The sequence below is a fragment of the Crocuta crocuta genome, unplaced genomic scaffold, assembly GCF_008692635.1.
Source record: "Crocuta crocuta isolate KB4526 unplaced genomic scaffold, BGI_CrCroc_1.0 scaffold24, whole genome shotgun sequence".
NCBI classification, from domain to species: Eukaryota; Metazoa; Chordata; class Mammalia; order Carnivora; family Hyaenidae; genus Crocuta; species Crocuta crocuta.
In genome coordinates, this window is record NW_027530974.1 from 5,369,396 (window position 1) to 5,386,845 (window position 17,450).

At 42.7% G+C, this 17,450-nt stretch overlaps 1 protein-coding gene across 1 annotated transcript in view; it reads left to right on the forward strand.

Annotated features, from left to right (window-relative positions):
* LY86 (lymphocyte antigen 86) overlaps window positions 1-17,450 on the forward strand; it is a 61,309-nt gene that overhangs the window by 19,087 nt on the left and 24,772 nt on the right. Inside the window, exons 2-3 of the mRNA XM_077769995.1 lie at window positions 14,378-14,464; window positions 15,782-15,910. Coding sequence (XP_077626121.1) covers window positions 14,378-14,464; window positions 15,782-15,910 — 216 coding nt within the window. The remainder of the gene's footprint in view (window positions 1-14,377; window positions 14,465-15,781; window positions 15,911-17,450) is intronic.

Here is a 17,450-nt window from a genome sequence, read left to right on the forward strand (position 1 = left end):
AAGGCCCAGTTCTAGGTTTGAGCCCAAGTCCCTGCATCTCAATTTGGCAGTTCTGTCAACAACGCAGGCCCTGAGCCCCACAGTGCAGGCCCCATGGCCCTGGCTTCTAGGGCACCTGACAAACTGACACCAGGAGGAAGTGTAAAGCTTTAAGCAGGGGCACCTGGGTGGCTCAGTGTGTTAAGCATCCAATTCTTGGTTTTGGCTCAGGTCGTGATCTCACAGTTTGTGGATTCAAGCCCTGCATCAGGTTCTGCTTTGACAGTGCTGAGCCTGCTTGGGATTCTCTCTCTCCCCCTTTCTCTGCCTCTCCCCCCACTGGCATTCTCTCTCTCTCTCTCTCCCTCTCTCTGCCTCTTCCCACACTAGCATTCTCTCTCACTCTCGCACTCTCTTGCTCTCTCTCTCGCCCTCACTCTCTCAATAAATAAATAAACTTAAAAAAGTTAAATAAAAGAAAACTTTAAGTGGTGCCAAGTTTCTCCTTCTACAGGCGAGGAAAGAGACGCCTGGTAGGTGGAGTGATGGCTGGCTGTCACCTTGACTTAAATTCTGAGACAGGTAGAAGTAGCTATCCCTATTACTTCTAGAAAGAGTCCCCTAAAATGGTTAGCCTAGAAAGCCACTGTGAGACAGAGTTGGGGCTTTGGTTTTTGTGGAGTGTGGGTGCAGGGGAGAGTATTTAAGGGCTGCAAAGGAGAAACTGGTTTTGTGTGAAAGTGGACAACAGCAGTACAGTAATTCAATTCCACAGGATGGGCAGATGTTTGGCAAAGTCAGAGAAAAGGTGAGAACTCAGAGCCTACATGAAAGTTGCAAGCCAGTGATGACAGTACAGTCTTCTTAACCCCAAAAACCACACAAACATGTGCTTCACTGGGGCTCCTGAGTGGCTCAGTTAGTTGAGTGTCTAACTCTTGACTTTGTCTCAGTTCATGATCTCATGGTTTGTGGGTTCAAGTCTTGCATTGGGCTCTGTGCTGACAATGCAGAGCCAACGTGGGATTCTCTCTTTCCCTCTCTCTCTACCCTCCCTTGCTCATGCTCTCTCTCTCTCTCAAAATAAATAAACTTAAAAAAACAAACAAACAGAAACATTGTGCTTCATTAAGGTTGGCACCTACTTGGGAAATATATACGAAGAAAGCAGAAATCTACCTTTCTAGTGCCTTTCTAAACAATAGAAGAAAGAAAATTAAGTCTTCTGGCTTTTACAGGATCCTTCCAGAGGTAACTCTAGGATCTTTAAAGTCTGCATATGTTCTTGCAAACAACACTCACCTCTGACCTCAAGTCTTCGAAGAATCTGAACTGGCTGCATTCAAGAAATGCCACAAGTAAAGAATTTCCCTGATGTCACAAAAGGCTTTGTTGACAAATGTGAAGCTTCCAGAATTTACATGCTCTTTAGGCCTTCAGAGGTGTTGTATATGTTTTTCTTTCTGCCCAAGTTTCTTGGAAAAGAGTACCTGTAGATAGACAGTCTCTCTGGGTTCATACTGTAGCCCCTTCCAGATGTGTGACCCTGGACGCTTTCCATCAGCCCTCCTTGTCTCAGTTTCCTAGACTCTGAAATGGAGATAACAATGCTATTTCTCTCTTAAGGCTTTTGCAAGGATTCAAGTTAATACACCCCCAGTGCTTCAAATAGCACTTGTCTGTGGTCAGAGCTACAAAAGTGACCAGTGATTATATTCCCTGGCTCCCCTACAGCTGGCAAGTCTGAGTGCTGGCTTCACCTCCACTTGGTGGCCATCTCTGACCATCCATACTGGATCACACACACCTCTCTTGTTCTTTGCTGTGTCTTGTAGCTATGCTGTGTGGAGATTTTCTGTTTGCCCTTCCTTTCTCCTATACTCTGTGTTCCAAAAAGTCAGGTGTTATGCCTAAAACTAACTTATCTTTGTATCTTGCTCAGTGTTCGGCTCATGGTAGGAGCTCCAAACATGTTTGTGACTGGATCAATATACTGGTATTAGGTTTCTTGTCTCCCCTGTTGATGTAGCATCTCCTACTCTATTTTCTGGGCATCCACAAAAAAAAAAAGGAAAAGACCAATTGCTAGCAGGCTCTCATTGGCTGATCTGACTTTACATATGTGTCCCAAACACAATCTCACTGGAAGAACATTGATCCCCCCAGTCTGAGTACTGGGAGCTACAGGGGAAAGTGATCTTTATGTCCACTTGTATTAGGAGAGGACAAATTAAGATTGAGACTTATTAAAACAGAAATGTGTTAGTAAAACATCTGAGGAGGTAAAGGAGCAGACAGACCATTTCGAAAATCACTTCAGTCCCTTACTTAACCCTGTCTGATTATTTATCAACATTCCTTTATTCAACAATTATCCGGTACTTATTACATAGTGCAATCAGACAAACAAGATGTTGTCAGAGTGTGGAATTCAGAAATAGTAAAGGGACTGTATGTTGTTGGTTTTTTTTTCATTCTCAAATTCTTATGGAAATATTGTCTGCAGAGTTTATAGCTTAAACTTTACCTCTCTTCTGAAAATGAAAAACTTGTTCTTTCTTGGTATCCTGTATTTGTGATTATGTCCAGGAACAGAGGAAGCCTCTTAAGAAGAAAAAAAAATCAGTAAAAAGCAGATGGACCCAGGTACTTTTGTGGCTCAGTCAGTTAAATGTCTGACTCTTGACTTCAGCTCGGGTCATGGATCTCACGGTTCATGGGTTTGAGTCCCACATCGGGCTCTACACTGGAAGAGCACAGACTACTTGGGATTGTCTCTCTCATGCCCCTCCCATGAGTGTTCACTCTCCTCTCTAGCTCTCTCCCTCAAAATAAATAAATAAATTTTAAAAAAAGTAGATGGGTGAGTTGACATTCTATTCCCCAAGGTCATGGTCGTTCATGGAGAGACACCAAACACACACAACATGACACATTCACACCCAAGGCTTCTGAGCCTGACTGTAGTGGACCTTGGTCACCTTTATGGACACAGAGGTATATGAAAGTAAAGCCAATTAGGCCACAGAAGACACTGTTAATCTCTGAATTATATACTTAACGAAGGCCAGAATTTCTTTTATTTGCTAGCACAAGCTTTCAGTATTTTTTAGGTTTATTTATTTATTTTGTGTGAGAAAGAGAGAAAGTGAGCTCTTGGGCAGAGCAGAGAGAGAGACAGAGAGGATCCTAAGCAGGCTCTGAGCTGTCAGCATAGAGCTTGATTTGGGGCTCAAACCCATGAACCATGAGATCATGACCTGAGCAGAAACCAAGAGTTGGACTCTTAAACAACTGAGCCACCCAGGCACCCCAAGGCTTTAGTATTTTTTAATTTCAGGGATTGCTTCGATCCCTACCCACAAGTGATTGCTCCCACCTCAGCACAGAGGTCTGAGTGAGCCCCGCAGGTAGCCCACTGGTCCTGGATGGCCAGCTTCTCTGAACCCACACTTCCCTCTTCCCCTCACGTGCCCTCCGCCCTATGCTCCCTCTCCTCCAATAGCCCTCAATGTCTGCCTTTTTAGCTCTATCTTCTTGGTCCCTGGACCCCATCTCAAACCTTTCCATGCCTGGGTTAGTGTTTGGCATTGAGTCCATGTTCCTGAAATAAAATAGAAAAAAAAATTTTCTTAGGAGCCATTCCAAGAATTCTAACTTAGCAGAGCCCTGCATTTCTTGAAAGAATTCCTTTACAAGTCACTTGGGGTGGCTGCTGAGGCCCCAGGGCACCTGGTGTGCTTCCAAACCCTCAGCATGGAGACAATGGGAAATATTTTGTTGTTTATCTAGAAAGAAGTTAGAGAGAGGTAGACAGGGAGAGAGGGAGGGAAGACAGGAATATGGTGAAACTCCCCCCCCACACACATACACATGCACATCTTCATACAATCTTTAAAATTTGTGAAAAGGTTTGTCAGTAGATTGCTTAGGCAATCTATGAAGAGGTTAAATTTTCAGCCTGGAATAATAACACAATAGATCTGGAAGCCATCCCAAGCTCAGGGAATGAGCACACAACTTGGTGTGGCTTATGTCCGTAGTTTTTACAAGATACTGGACGATAGAATCACCTGATGAGTATATATGAATATTGATGTCTAGACAGTATCCAGAACATCTAAGGCAAAACCCAGGCATCATTGATTTTACAGAGCTCCCCAGGTGACTCTAATGTGCAGCCAAGTTTAAGAACAAGTGACAAAGAACATCCCCAACTTCTAACTGTGTTCAGTATGATCCTATTTATATCTCAACAGCTGAGAGGTCCTAGCTGACATCTAGGTTTTGTTTCAGAAATATCTATTGAAATTTACTAAATTATTTTAAACCCTAGAATGCTCTTAATGTGAAAAAGAGAAATTTAAAAAGAAACTAGTTTCATTTGAACGGTCACAAGAAGTATAGTCAACATTGGCCTCCTAACAGAATCCATCCATTTTTGCCCAATGATTGAATGTCTACTATGTGGCTACCACTGGCCTAGATGTTTACATGAAGTATTTTTCTTTTTTTCAATGTTTATATATTTATTTTGAGAGAGAGAGAGAGAGAGAGAGCAGGAGAGGGGGAGAGAAAGAGGGAGACAGAATCCCAAGCAGGCTCTGCACTGTCAGCACAGAGCCTGATGCAGGGCTCTAAGCGACCAACCGCGAGATCATGACCTGAGCTGAAGTCAGACATTCAACCAACTGAGCTACCCAGGCACCCCTTAGATTGCTTAATTCCTACAAAAACCTTCTAATGCCCCTCCTTTTTCATCTGTGCTTTACCAGAGTCCTTTGAGTTGAGAAACAGCCACCCAGCTTTGCAGAGTAACAGTGAGCTAGTCAATCCTAGCAAACAATCCTTGCAAACAAGTCTAGCCAGCAAGCCTGGAAAACTGAGGAGTTGGGTCTCCCTTGCCTTGTCCCTCCTCATGATCAACCTGAGACACAAGAGAAGCAGTCTTGATGCATGTGTTTGGACTCATTCCACCTCTGTCCAGAGCTCTGTTTCCTTCTCTGAGTCAGTTGGCTTCCCTTGCTGTTTGTCTGCCACACACAGTGGTGTGAGGGCAGAGCCACAGCAGGCTGAATATGGAGACTGGAGTCTGTTACTTCACTGCCCTAGATCTCAGCCTCTCCATCACAAAATGTAGATATTAATACCTGATGTCCTGGCTACCTACAAGACAGAGTCCAGAGTCAATGATTCATATATATCTTGAACCTCCTGGTACTTTGGGTTCAAGTCCAGTTCTATAAATGAGCAGACAGGGCTGATGTCAGATGTTCCCTCTCAGCCAGTTTACTGGCCCCTACTCACTTACGCTTCATATTTCACAGTACCAGACACCAAGGACAAACTCCTTAGCTTTTTACTTTACACCATACCTATTCATGATTGCCAGAAGCAGGAAGGAATTCCTTTTCAGCATGCCCAGCATTTGAAGAACAGTCCCTGAGTTATTTTCAAAGCCACACACACCATCAAGTAAACCACTTGTACATCATGACCCAGTCCTTGTTCCCTGTCAGAAAACAGAGATTTTCAGTAAATGCAGAAGTGAAATATGACAGGTGTATCCTGGCTGTGCCCCAGTGTCACCAAACACTGCCACAGTTTCTGACATTCCTAAGACCAAGGAGTATGAAACCACCTATGGGCTCCTTCCTGGGGGAGAAGTTTACCTGCTGGTGAAATGAAAATCCTCACCCTCAAAATGTGGTGGAGATTCATGCTCTGAAATCTAATTTTCCATCAAAAGGGGGAAAAAGGACATTCTAGCTTTTCTCCAGTTTTCTATCCCAAATGGACTGACTCTGGATTAGCAACAGAAAGTTAAATTTTTTCAATAATAATTTCAATAACCAAAAAGAACAGGCAATTTCCTTGGATGCTTCTAGACCTGGGGGAGCCCTGGTAATTTGGTCACTACTCAATCAACAGTAGTGTTCTGGGTACACTGGCCTGGTCAAACACGGTTTGAATACACCATCTGCTTATCCAAGATAAAACGAGAAGCCATATCATATATCTGACTTTGGTTATGTGAGTCAGTTCCCAAGGAATGCCTCTGAAGAGACTGGAACGGGATGGGACTGCTATTATATGAATTAATGGCCCATCTGGGGGACCACCCTGTGCTGTCCTAGAGTAACAAAATTTGAAAGGCAGAAATAAGAAGAGATCAGGAAATAACAGAGCAACACAGTAAAATACATTTGCTGCACTGTAAGTGACCTCTCTGTCTTTAAAGGCAGAGAGGGAGTCTGAGGGAAGGGGTAGAAGGAATGAACCCACAACGGCATCAAGGACAAAAAAGAAGAAAGTTAATTTTATGTTGCCATGGTAATGAATTTCCAACAAAGGCATCTCACTTACACATGAAGCCTTACACACCATCCTGTTTTTGGGGATCCACAGTGTTCCTTCACAGTTGTCCTGTGAATCACGCAAACAAATTAAAACACCCCAATCAAAAAATGCAAACTTCCAAATCCATGCACAAATAGGCTTGTATAATAAACAGAATACAAACTTGCAGAATTGGTAATCATGCAACTGAAAGGAAGAAGTCGAAAGCAAGGTCTGTTGTTTGGGTTTTGGGGGGCAGAGAAGAATTCTAAAAGATGGCAGAGGAATGGATATCTTTTACTATTTGGCCTGGGATTAAGTTTTTGCCCATACTCACAAATTCCATCCTAAGTGCCAAAGCAAAGTTCTTATTAAGATGATGATAAAGTTAATGCACTAGCACCTTCCAAGAGAATCTTCCAGGTGTGAGAAGAGGTTTAATATCACTGGCCTCACAACTCAGACTTCCCCAGCAATTGCTGGCACCCACCAAAACTGGAAATAAAGCCTCAACTTTCCTTCTGTTTTCATCAAACTATCTAACTTTCTCTCTTTCCCTTCTATTTATCCAACCATCTGATATTTTAGGACCTGCCTACTAGACTAGATGCTGGTTATCTGATGATGAGTAAACAAAGCCTACTTCCTGGCCACTCACAGCTTATACCCTAGTGCAATCCACTAGGGTGCAAACTAGTAATAATTCCCACACTCACTATGGTAAAGATATACACAGGGTACCATGAGAAACCAGAGGAAGGGCAGGTGAGGAAACTCCAGTTGGAATCCTGGGGAGGAAGTAGTTGAGGTGGACTGTGAAGGTGTAGAAGGCAAAAACAAAAAGGGGGTGGTGGTGGAGGGCAATCAAAGTTTCCCTATGTGAGGTCTAAACATCTCACAAGACATTTATTGGAATTAGTCACAATGATTTTTACACTGCAGATAAAGATAAACATGTCTTCAGAAAGTAAAAAATAAAAGCAAGAGCAATTTATCAGCAAACACTGAGTTAGCACCTGCCATTGGAGGTGCATATCAGATATGATGGGAAGGGGAAGAGCAATCAAAATACAAGGGAAGAGAATATGATATAATAATATATGATAGAAAGGTCCTGCCCTTGAAGATCTGACAATGGTTGAGGAGGCAAGACATTGTCATTTAAAGCGTTGAGTAACTAAGCAATGTAGCCCATGTTATATGCTAAATAATTAGCATAGATCATAAATTCATAGGAATAAAAAGAAAGAAGCTGGTGGAATGAGATAATATGTTTCCCAAAGAAGTCAGTGTTTGAGTAGAAGGGACAGAAACTGATGTAGGTGAGGAAAACACAGATCATAACATGTCACCCTCTCCCCCTATAATCATCAGTCACTCCCCAAGCATAGTTACTGGATCACTCTTTGTGCTTCCATGGGCCAGGACATCCCTGCTCATATACTCCTGAAAACTAAGATGGCTTCCTTGAATCTCTATATCCCACGCATAGTGCCTGCCACCGGGGGTTCAATATATCCACCCCAGAAACATATGGAGCCACTCAGGGATATTTGAATCCCAAGTTACTTTGGACCATGTAAGATCAAGAAGGATTGAGAAGGCACAATTTGAAGGACTATTGAGGGTTCCATCAATACAACACAAAAGGCCCCCCATGGTAATGAATTCTATGCATTCCCTTGGCTAGGCCATGGTGCCCATCTGTTTGGTCAAGATATTGCTGTGAAGGTCAGGGCACCTGGATGCCTCAGTCGGTTAAGCATCTGACTCTTGATATCAGTTCAGGCTGTGATCTCACAGTTGTGAGAATGAGCTCCACATCAGACTCTGTGTTAAGCATGGAGCCTGTTTGGGATTCTCTCTCCCTCTCTCTCTACCCCTCTCCCCCCTTGTTTGAATGTATGTGCAAGGGCTCTCTAAACAAACAAACAAACAAACAAACTTAAAAAATAAAAGATGTTGCCTTGAAGGTATTTATGGATGTGATTAACATTTATAGTCAATAAGCTTTTATTAACCCTGATTATCCTCAATAATGTGGGTGAGACTCATTCAATTCTTTGATAACCTTAAGAGAAAATTCCAAAGTTTCCAGAAGAAGCAGCAATTCAGTTGCAATACTGCACTATAGAAATTCAACCTGAGTTTCTGGCCTGCTGAACTGCCTTGCAGATTTGAGACTTGTCAGCCCAACACCCACCCACAGCTACACAAGGAAGAGAAGGGAGAGAGAGAGAGAGAGAAAGAGAGAGAGAGATTACCTTCATGCAATAGGAAGAACATGGTCGAGCCCAGAGATGGACTTGGCAGAGATGTGGGAAGGCCAGTGGAGGTGAGGTTTGAGGGACCGTCAGCTCTGTTTCAGGATGGCACTGTCGTGAGAGCAGAAAAGCCAGTGCTTCATCCATATTTTTTAATGTTTATGCATCCAGTTTTGAGAGAGAGAGAGAGAGAGAACACTAGAGGGGAAGGAACAGAGAGAGAAAGAGAGAGAGAGAGAGAGAGAGAATCTGAAGGGGGATCCAGCCTCTGAGCTGTCAGCACAGAGCCTGATGTTGGGATTGAACTCACAAACCATGAGATCATGACCCGAGCCCAAGTCTGACGTTCAACTGACTGAGCCACCCAGATGCCCTAGCTCTTCACCCATTTTGCAACAGTTTGTAAAACCCAAGCAATCAAAATGTAAAGGCATGCATGTGCATGTGTGTACATACACACGCTCACAGGCGCGCGCACACACACACACACACACACACACACACAAATGTATATAAAACCAATACAGTCTGAATAAGCTCTGTTCATAGTACCGGTGTCAGTGTCCTGGTTCTGATGCTATACTCTATTATATGTAACATGTTGTGATGGGGGAAAACAGAGTGAAGGTGAGTGAAACCTCTCTGTATCTTTTTTTTTTAAANCCAAAACCTCTCTGTATCTTTTTGCAACTTATGAGAATATAATTATTCAAAATATAAAGTTAAAAAAACCCTCAAGCAGAGCTATGAGATATGAAAAAAATCATAGTATGAGATTTGGCCCCTCCTGTAACCCTCAAAGCACCCAGGAATATGGGCTATGGGGTGCCTGCCAGGTGGTGCCCAGGGACTCCAGGACTTAGCAAGCCATGCCTGAGAACAAAGCAGTGGGGAACACAGCAGAGGGCAGCACAGCCATCAAGCTTGAATCCCCACCATCCTCTAGTAAAGAACTGTATTTCGAGAGCCTGTGCTGTTGGGTTTGGTGTTCTATCCTGATTGTAGCTGAGGTCTGGCACTGGCTAGAAACCACCAAGGCAAGCCTGTCTTCTCCTGGACTGTCCAATTCCGACCCAGACCGGGTGAACACAGGCCACCAACAGAGCTTAAGGCACAATAATTTTTCTGGAGCTGAGATTTGCTAATACCCTTCTCACACTTAGCACCACCTGTTTATCTAAGTCTATTTTATTCTATGAATGGGCAGTAAAACAGTTCCAGGACCGCTACCCCTAATAGGCAAGGCAGATGCAGGGGGAGCCTCTTCCTCACCCCCAGCACGATCTGCTCCTAGCCGTTTAGAGGAAACTGACTTCCATATGGACACGTTTCCCAGAGGCCAGGGACAGCAGGAGCAGTTTGGGAGCATCCCTGGCTCACTCCATGCAACTACCATCCCCCACGCCATCTTGAGCAAAAGCCATAGATGTCAACAGAAGAGACAGAAAGGAGTTATAACACAGAGGCTAAAGGAAAAATATTTAAAATGAAAAGATTGTATATTTCACAAAGAAGCTTTGGCTTTTTCCTCAGCTCATTTGGTGTGCTACAATGAAGTGTCTAGAGGAAACATTTATCTCTGCCCTCATAGCCTGGGAACACCAACTCTCATTAACTTTCCAATCTCATTCTTTCAGAAGATCCAAGTTCAGATAATCCAATTTATATGTATTAAAAATTACTTGAGGCGAGTGTCCAAGGGAGTCTCTCCTCTCACCGCCCTCCCTCCTCCCCCCCGCCCACCCCCAGCATTTCTCAAATTACATAAGAAGAACTACTTAAAAAATGCAACCCGCCATGTTTTATTTTGGTAGGCAATTCCAAGGTACTTGCCTGGTAACTGAGAAAGAAGTTCTTGAAAACAGAGGTTCTCTACCAGAGGCTGGTTTGTCCTCCAGGGCACATTTGGCAATGTCTGGAGATATCTTTGGTTGTCACAATTGGATTTAGGGGTAGGGGGTGCTGCTGGTATCTGGGGGGTCAAGGCCAAGATGCAGCAAACATCCTACAATGCACAGGGCAACTCCCACAAAAAATGGTTATCTGACCCAAAATGTCAGTAGTACACAGGTTGAGAAAATCTGCCTTAGAGTTCTCTACAAGTTTATTACACATAACCTTTATCATTCAATTAAGCAAACAATCACTTGGAACTTAGCATAATCTTAAAGTATTGTCCTAGGCCCTGAGGCTGGAAGCCTGCCTTACACCATCAAGTAGAGAAATGGCAAAGGTATAAAGAAAATACAATGCAACATAGAGCCTGAGTGAAAACTTATCTATAGAGGGAAGGCTAGCCTCAGTGAGGATGAGACTGGGGGACAGGAGGAATTCCTGTCACTTTCCCCAACACAACTGCAAACTGAATGTTCACTCTCAAATATAAAATTCGATCTCAAATATAGAATAAAAATAACCGCTAAGAAAGATCACCAAACCCTTAAGTATTTTTGAAGCTATCTGTCTTTTTATAAGTTTATTTATTTTGAAATAGAGAGAGCTGAGGGGCAGAGAGAGAATGAAAGAGAATCCCAAGCAGTCTCTGTGCCATCAGCATGTAGCCAGCTGTGAGGCTCGAACTCATAAACCATGAGAACATGACCTAAGCCAAAATCAAGAGTTGAAAGCTTAACCAACTGAGCCATGCAGGTGCCCCTGAAGCAATCTGTCTTCATGTTTTTATGTACACTTCCTCAGAGAGAAGCAACCTACTGCTTTGTGATTTTGTTCCCTATTAAGATTATTCTCCTGGACACACCTGGGTAGCTAAGTAGGTGAAGCTGTTCTACTCTTGATTTCAGCTCAGGTCATGATCTCACAGTTCATGGGATGGATCCCCATGGCCCTGGCCTCTAGGGCCTCTGAGAAACTGGAACCAGAAGGAAGTATAAAGCTTAGAACAAGGGTGCCTGGCTGGCTCAGTTGGTTAAGCTTTCAATTCTCGGTTTTGGTTCAGGTCATGATCTCACAGTTCGTGAGTTTGAGCCCTGCATCAGGCTCTGCGTTGACAATGCTGAGCCTGCTTGGGTTTCTCTCCCTCCCTCTCTCTCTGCCCCTCCCCCCACCAAGAAATAAAATTTTTAAAAATGTAATTCAACTTAAAAAAAATTTAATGTTTTATATACTTCTGAGATAGAAGGAGAGAGAGAGACAGCGTGATCAGGGGAGGGTCAGAGAGAGAGGGAGACACAGAATCTGAAGCAGGCTCCAGACTCTGAGCTGTCAGCACAGAATCCAACGTGGGGCTCAAACCCGTGAACTGTGAGATCATGACCTGAGCTGAAGTTGGATGCTTAACCGACTGAGCCACCCAGGCACCCTGAAATATAATTTTTTAAAGATTTTTTTCTAACAATATTTTTCCAGTATCAGGATGTTTTATTTCCTTCACCTGCCCTTTGTTTATCCTTTTTATCTAAACTTTAAAACATCAATAAACATGCAAGTGCGCTTTCCCAAATGTCTGTTCATTGACCTCTCTTTCTCAATATGGAGTGACAAATACTGAGCAGGGACAATTGTCTCCATGTCTCCTTTCCCATTCCCCAAGCCTAAAGAACCCCAGGACCGCACTAAGATGCTTAGTAAGGTATAAAATGAACACAAGATAAAATGGTCTTTCCCCAGGAGAATGAGTGGCCAGATCAAAGAGGGTATGATCAAACAGAAGTGCACCTTACATTAGATTTGCAAGGCAAAATAGCCGAGTGATCATTTCCACAGCAGATACCACAGACAATCACATATCTTCCAGGTCAGCAGTGTGGATGATAAAACTGTCTGGAATAACATCATTGACAAATGTGAGCTCATAGCTAAGCGAAATTAAAACCAGTTATGAAACAGAATTATCACATGCCATATGCCTGTGCACAAAATATTCCAGGCCATCTTACAAATTAAATCATTAACATATATCTTTGAGGTTCTATTTCATGAATACTTCTGCACAATACTGGGCTATAATGCTATAATTTTTTGTTTGTTATTAAGTCTGGGCTTGAATCTTGATTCTACCCACCTGACAGTTATGGGACCTGGATAAGTTCACAGAACCTCTCTGAGTCTCTATTTTCCCATCTGTGAAATGAGGAAAATCATAGCTCTCTCTCTCTCTCAAGATTGTTGTTTATTCTAGCAGTCTGATTCCCATTGGGAAAATATAGATCATGTCAGTTATTTTCATTGGAACAGTGAGGAAGTAGTGACCACGTGGAGAGATGGGAGAGCAGCGGGCAGAGGTTGAAGTTATCAGAACCTGGAAGCTTCAAAGAAGGACCCTGTGGAGCTGAGGCACAGATTGCTGGGGAAGGGGAGACAGTTTCTGCAGAAAACTGTTGTAGCAGAAGCTTAGGAGCTCATGAAGCTGAGTCTCAGCTAATTCTGGGAAGGTACAGAAGAGAGCTGGACACTACAACCTATTGTCACTGCCAGGGTGACAGGCCATCTCCAGGTGACACTCTCAAGGACCAGCAAGTATGCAAGAGGGAGCATATTTTTTCCCTCACTCAGCTTCAGTCTCCCTCTGGCACTTTTGCTGGCAGGTGGCAAAGGAGAAGGGTGATTGCAGAGAGCTCTGGCTTTATACAGTAGAGTTTGAAAGTCTGGATTTGGAGCTGAGGGAGAACAGCTTAACTCATGGCCCATTCATCCACTGGTGCCTACATGTATGGGGTGCTTTCCATGTGTTCAACTGTGGGGCTCTGCGCTAGACACTAGGGAGTCTGGGATGAATCAGAAAACTCTTATAAAGTGCACAACTTGGTGACCATTACAACTTAGACCCTCAGTTAAAATTAGTTCTCTTTCAGGCCCAGTGAGAAACAAAAGGAAAGGACACAGAAACCAAACAAAAACAAAAACCCAGCTCCTTTCTTCCAGGAGCTTCCATGTTTAGATTGAGTGTTGTAAGATGAGTCCAAGAGCAGATTACAAAGTAATATATGTTGGTATGCTTTGAAGGAATATTTAAGACAGCTGTTCTAAGAATTTGGAGAAGCCAAAAAATATTTGGGGGATGGTCAGGGAAACACTCACAAAAAAGATGGGAGTGAGTAAGACCTCAGTATTTAGACAACAGCCAAAAGGTAAGACCATTCATGTTAGAGAAAGCCATAGTCAGGTAACTTGGCAGGAATTTTCTGGGTGATTATCTGATCTCAAAAACATGGAGTTTGGAATAATGATGTGGAATATGGAAGGTGGGGCCAGTAGAACATATCCTGACTTTATTCTGAGGCATAGATAAGCTGCTGGAGATTTCTTAATGAGCAGAAGATAAATGTAAAAGATATACCTTGCATAAAATGGAATATTTGGGAAAAAATATTACATTGAATGAGATGGAATGGTATGACCTTATAAAGGCAGGTCCTAAATTTGAAAATTTGTATAGGTTCCCCACTTTTTTAATCATAATAATGCTTTGTGAAATGTTTGGAATAACCAATAAGCAATTTTAAGCCCAAAGGTTAAGGAACTAAAAGAATTCAAGTAATGATAAAAATTTTAAGTTGGGTTGTCACCCATCCATCAAGATAATGTGCTCATTTCAGATTGAGAGCCTTCCATTGGTGAACATGGTGTTGACCAACATTGGTTTTAGAGAGACTTGGAGGGATTATTGAAGACATTGTGAAATTATGCAAGAAGCAAAAAGTGCTGGGCAATGTGTTTTTGAATACATTTTAGTGATTCATTTAGGGAAAAAATAATATCATTGGTGTGAATTTTTAATGTGAGTTTGCAGCGTATACAATGTACTCGCACCTAATCTGTTGTGTTTTTCTTGGCAGATCCACTACAAGATTTTGGCTTTTCTGTTGACCAGTGTTCTAAACACTTAAAGTCAAACCTCAACATTAAACTTGGATTCATTCTGAGTAAGTAAAGATTATTGACATGAAGTGAAACATTGCACAATCTCTTCCTGCTCCACACACGCCTATTTCTTACAGTAACTATAGCAGCCAGCTAAGCCACTGTTGCCCACCATTCTGTGGGATTAACTCAATTTCCATCTCTATTTTCACTTCTCTTTCTGAGTGATATCCAGACACAGCAGAACTCTCACTGAATGTTGTGCTTTTGTACTGAAAAGCTACTCTAAGCATTCATTTGGATGATATAAGCACCTGGAATCGGTATATCCAGCAGCAACGAAAGATAACATGTCAAGCCTAATATTGATGTCTATGCAGGAGAGAGCTTTTGCTTTGTTATCCCAGCAACAAACAAGTCAATCTGTAGCAGCATAGCAGCAAATTTTATAATTTGCTTTATTTTATTTCCCAAATAGTTAATGTGATTCCTTACACCTTTGACAAAGACAATTACCTTCTCCCTCCACACCAATCAATGAGCTAGATGGCTGTCTGATTATTTTTATTTGGCCATAACTTTACAGTTAGTCATTATATGGCTATAGCTACTAGAGTATCTCCTTTCTAAAGTGGTTTTATCAAAACCAGAAAAGAAGGATTTAGCAAACTTAACATGTGGAATTATTCCAGAGAACTGGAGGGAACATTGCTGGGGACCAAGAACCCTCATCCATCTTCATATTTCTGGAATCTTGCACAATATCTGGATTCTATAGCAGCAGCTGAGTAAAGGAGAAATGGAATGAGGAGTACGTGGAACATAAAAGGGAGAAATTGAGGAAAAGGCACAGAGAATAGGAAGCCAGCACTGAAGAGAACCCTAAAACTTCCTGTATAACTGTGATACAGTATCTACCTAGCAACTGTGGAGGAAGGCACAGCTGAGAAGTTGTAGAAGCCAGAGCATCAGAGTGGGGGAGCACAGCAGAGGGACTACTTTCTTCTAAACAGAGAATGTTCATAAAAGGGCCACAGTTCATACCAAGAGCTTCTACCATTATCCCCTGTAACATTGCCTCAGTGCGATTTTATAATAAAGGAAGAGAGAGAGAAAGAACAAAAAGAAGGAAGAGAGGAAGACAAGAAGGCAGGAAGTCAGGAAGGAAGGAAGAGAGAAAAAGGAAGGAAGGAAGGAAGAAGGAAAGAAAAGAGAAGTTAGGAAGGAAGGAAAAATAGAAGAAGGGCAGAAAACTTCCCAGAACAGGGCAGACTTCTGGAAATAAAGGCCCTTCTGCTCATGCTTCTATAAATGTTGAATGCTTTGATACACACCGAAACCCACACTAACAGTAAAACTGATCTTCTCTTCCCTTCAAGGAGAGGACATCAAAGAGCTGTTTCTTGACATAGCTCTCTTCACTAAAGGATCGTCCATTTTGAATTTCTCCTATCCCATCTGTGAAGAGGACCTACCCAAATTTTCTTTCTGTGGAAGAAGGAAAGGAGGTAAGTCGTCTGTCTTGCCAACTGCTTGCGTGGGTTCCAGAGAGGGATAAACAATGGCTTCCAGTTGAGGCTGGAGCCCTGGTCCCACCCCTCACTTTTGGACCATCTTAACCTTGCTTATCAGCATGTGTTATATGAAAATAACCCTAAAGCCCACTTCACAGGACCTACCATATACAGTGAACATGAAAATCAAATGGAACATGCTTCTGAGGCACTTTACAAACAGAAAAGTGGTGCTGTTAGTGGTGGTACCTTATCAAAAAAGGGCTGGCAGCAGAAAGAGCCAAGAGCTTCACCAAATCCACTGAGATTTAAAATATCTCCAGGTTTCTGCTCAGTAATCTTTTTAGTAACAGTCTCCTCAATAGAGCATTGGACTCTGAGAAAAAGGGAAAAAAATGAAGCTTTCTAAATGTCATTGTTTTACTGTGGTCTTGCCTACTTGAGTCATTGACTGATGGGGCTATTTGGTAGCTGGACTAAAACCATTACATCATCCCCCCCTTACCTTTCCAATTCACTAGTCACCTACCCCCCTGCCATATGTACCTAAGGAACCCGAGAACTATACTCCATCCTGTCCTCACCTACCTCTGTGCCTTGTCCTCACCCGACATCCTCACCAAGGCCCTGAGATGCCTCTGTTTATTTAATGAAAACTTGGGTCTAATCTGTGAGTGTGCTCCCCAGAACCTTTCTATTCCTCCTTCCCAGTCCCTGTGGCCAAGGGGGAGCACACACCTAGCCCCATACTCCAGAAGCATCTGCTTATTTATTTCCTCATTCAAGGAAGCCAGGGTGAAATAATCTAATTATGCTTTCTAAACAAAGGATCTAGAAGAAACTGAGGTCCTCCTCCTGCACTAAAGGGTGCAGACAGAGGAAGTTTGTGCAGGAGAAGAAAATGGGGGATTAAAAGGAGTGTGGGTTCGCTGAAGCCCAGTGGGTTTGCTGTGGTGAGTAGGTAACAGGTCTCAGCTCAGCCCTCCTTCATCATCTTCATTTCTGTTCTCCAAAGTGTGGGGTGCATACCTCTATTGTAGCACTTGCCATATTGGCCCACAATCATTTATTCCCACTTATCATCTCCAATAGACTATGAGCTTTTTGAGGTTGGGATAGGAACATCTTAGTCTCTAAGACCAGGACTTCAAATGCACCTGCTACCTGGGACTGCTCAGTACAGCACGCGTGTGGACAGAAGGAGCCCATATCAGTAAGCATTCCATGCCAGGTGTTGTGCTAGGAGCTTCACATCTAGTAAATCAATACTTCCCACTCCAACCTTATGTGTACAACCTTAGTACTATTAATACGCTAACGCACAGAGAGCTCCAGCAACTTGTGCCAAGTCACAAAGCTGGTGTGGGAGCCATGGCTCAAATCCAAGCAAGCTGGCTCTGGGACCTGAATTTAGTGAGTAAACAAAAGAAGGCCATGAGTTTATTTAAAATCATCATTTAAGAACTCATTCTGGCAAGTGATTTGACTTTATTTCAAATGGGGACTTTTTTTTTTTTTTTTTTTTTTTTTTTTC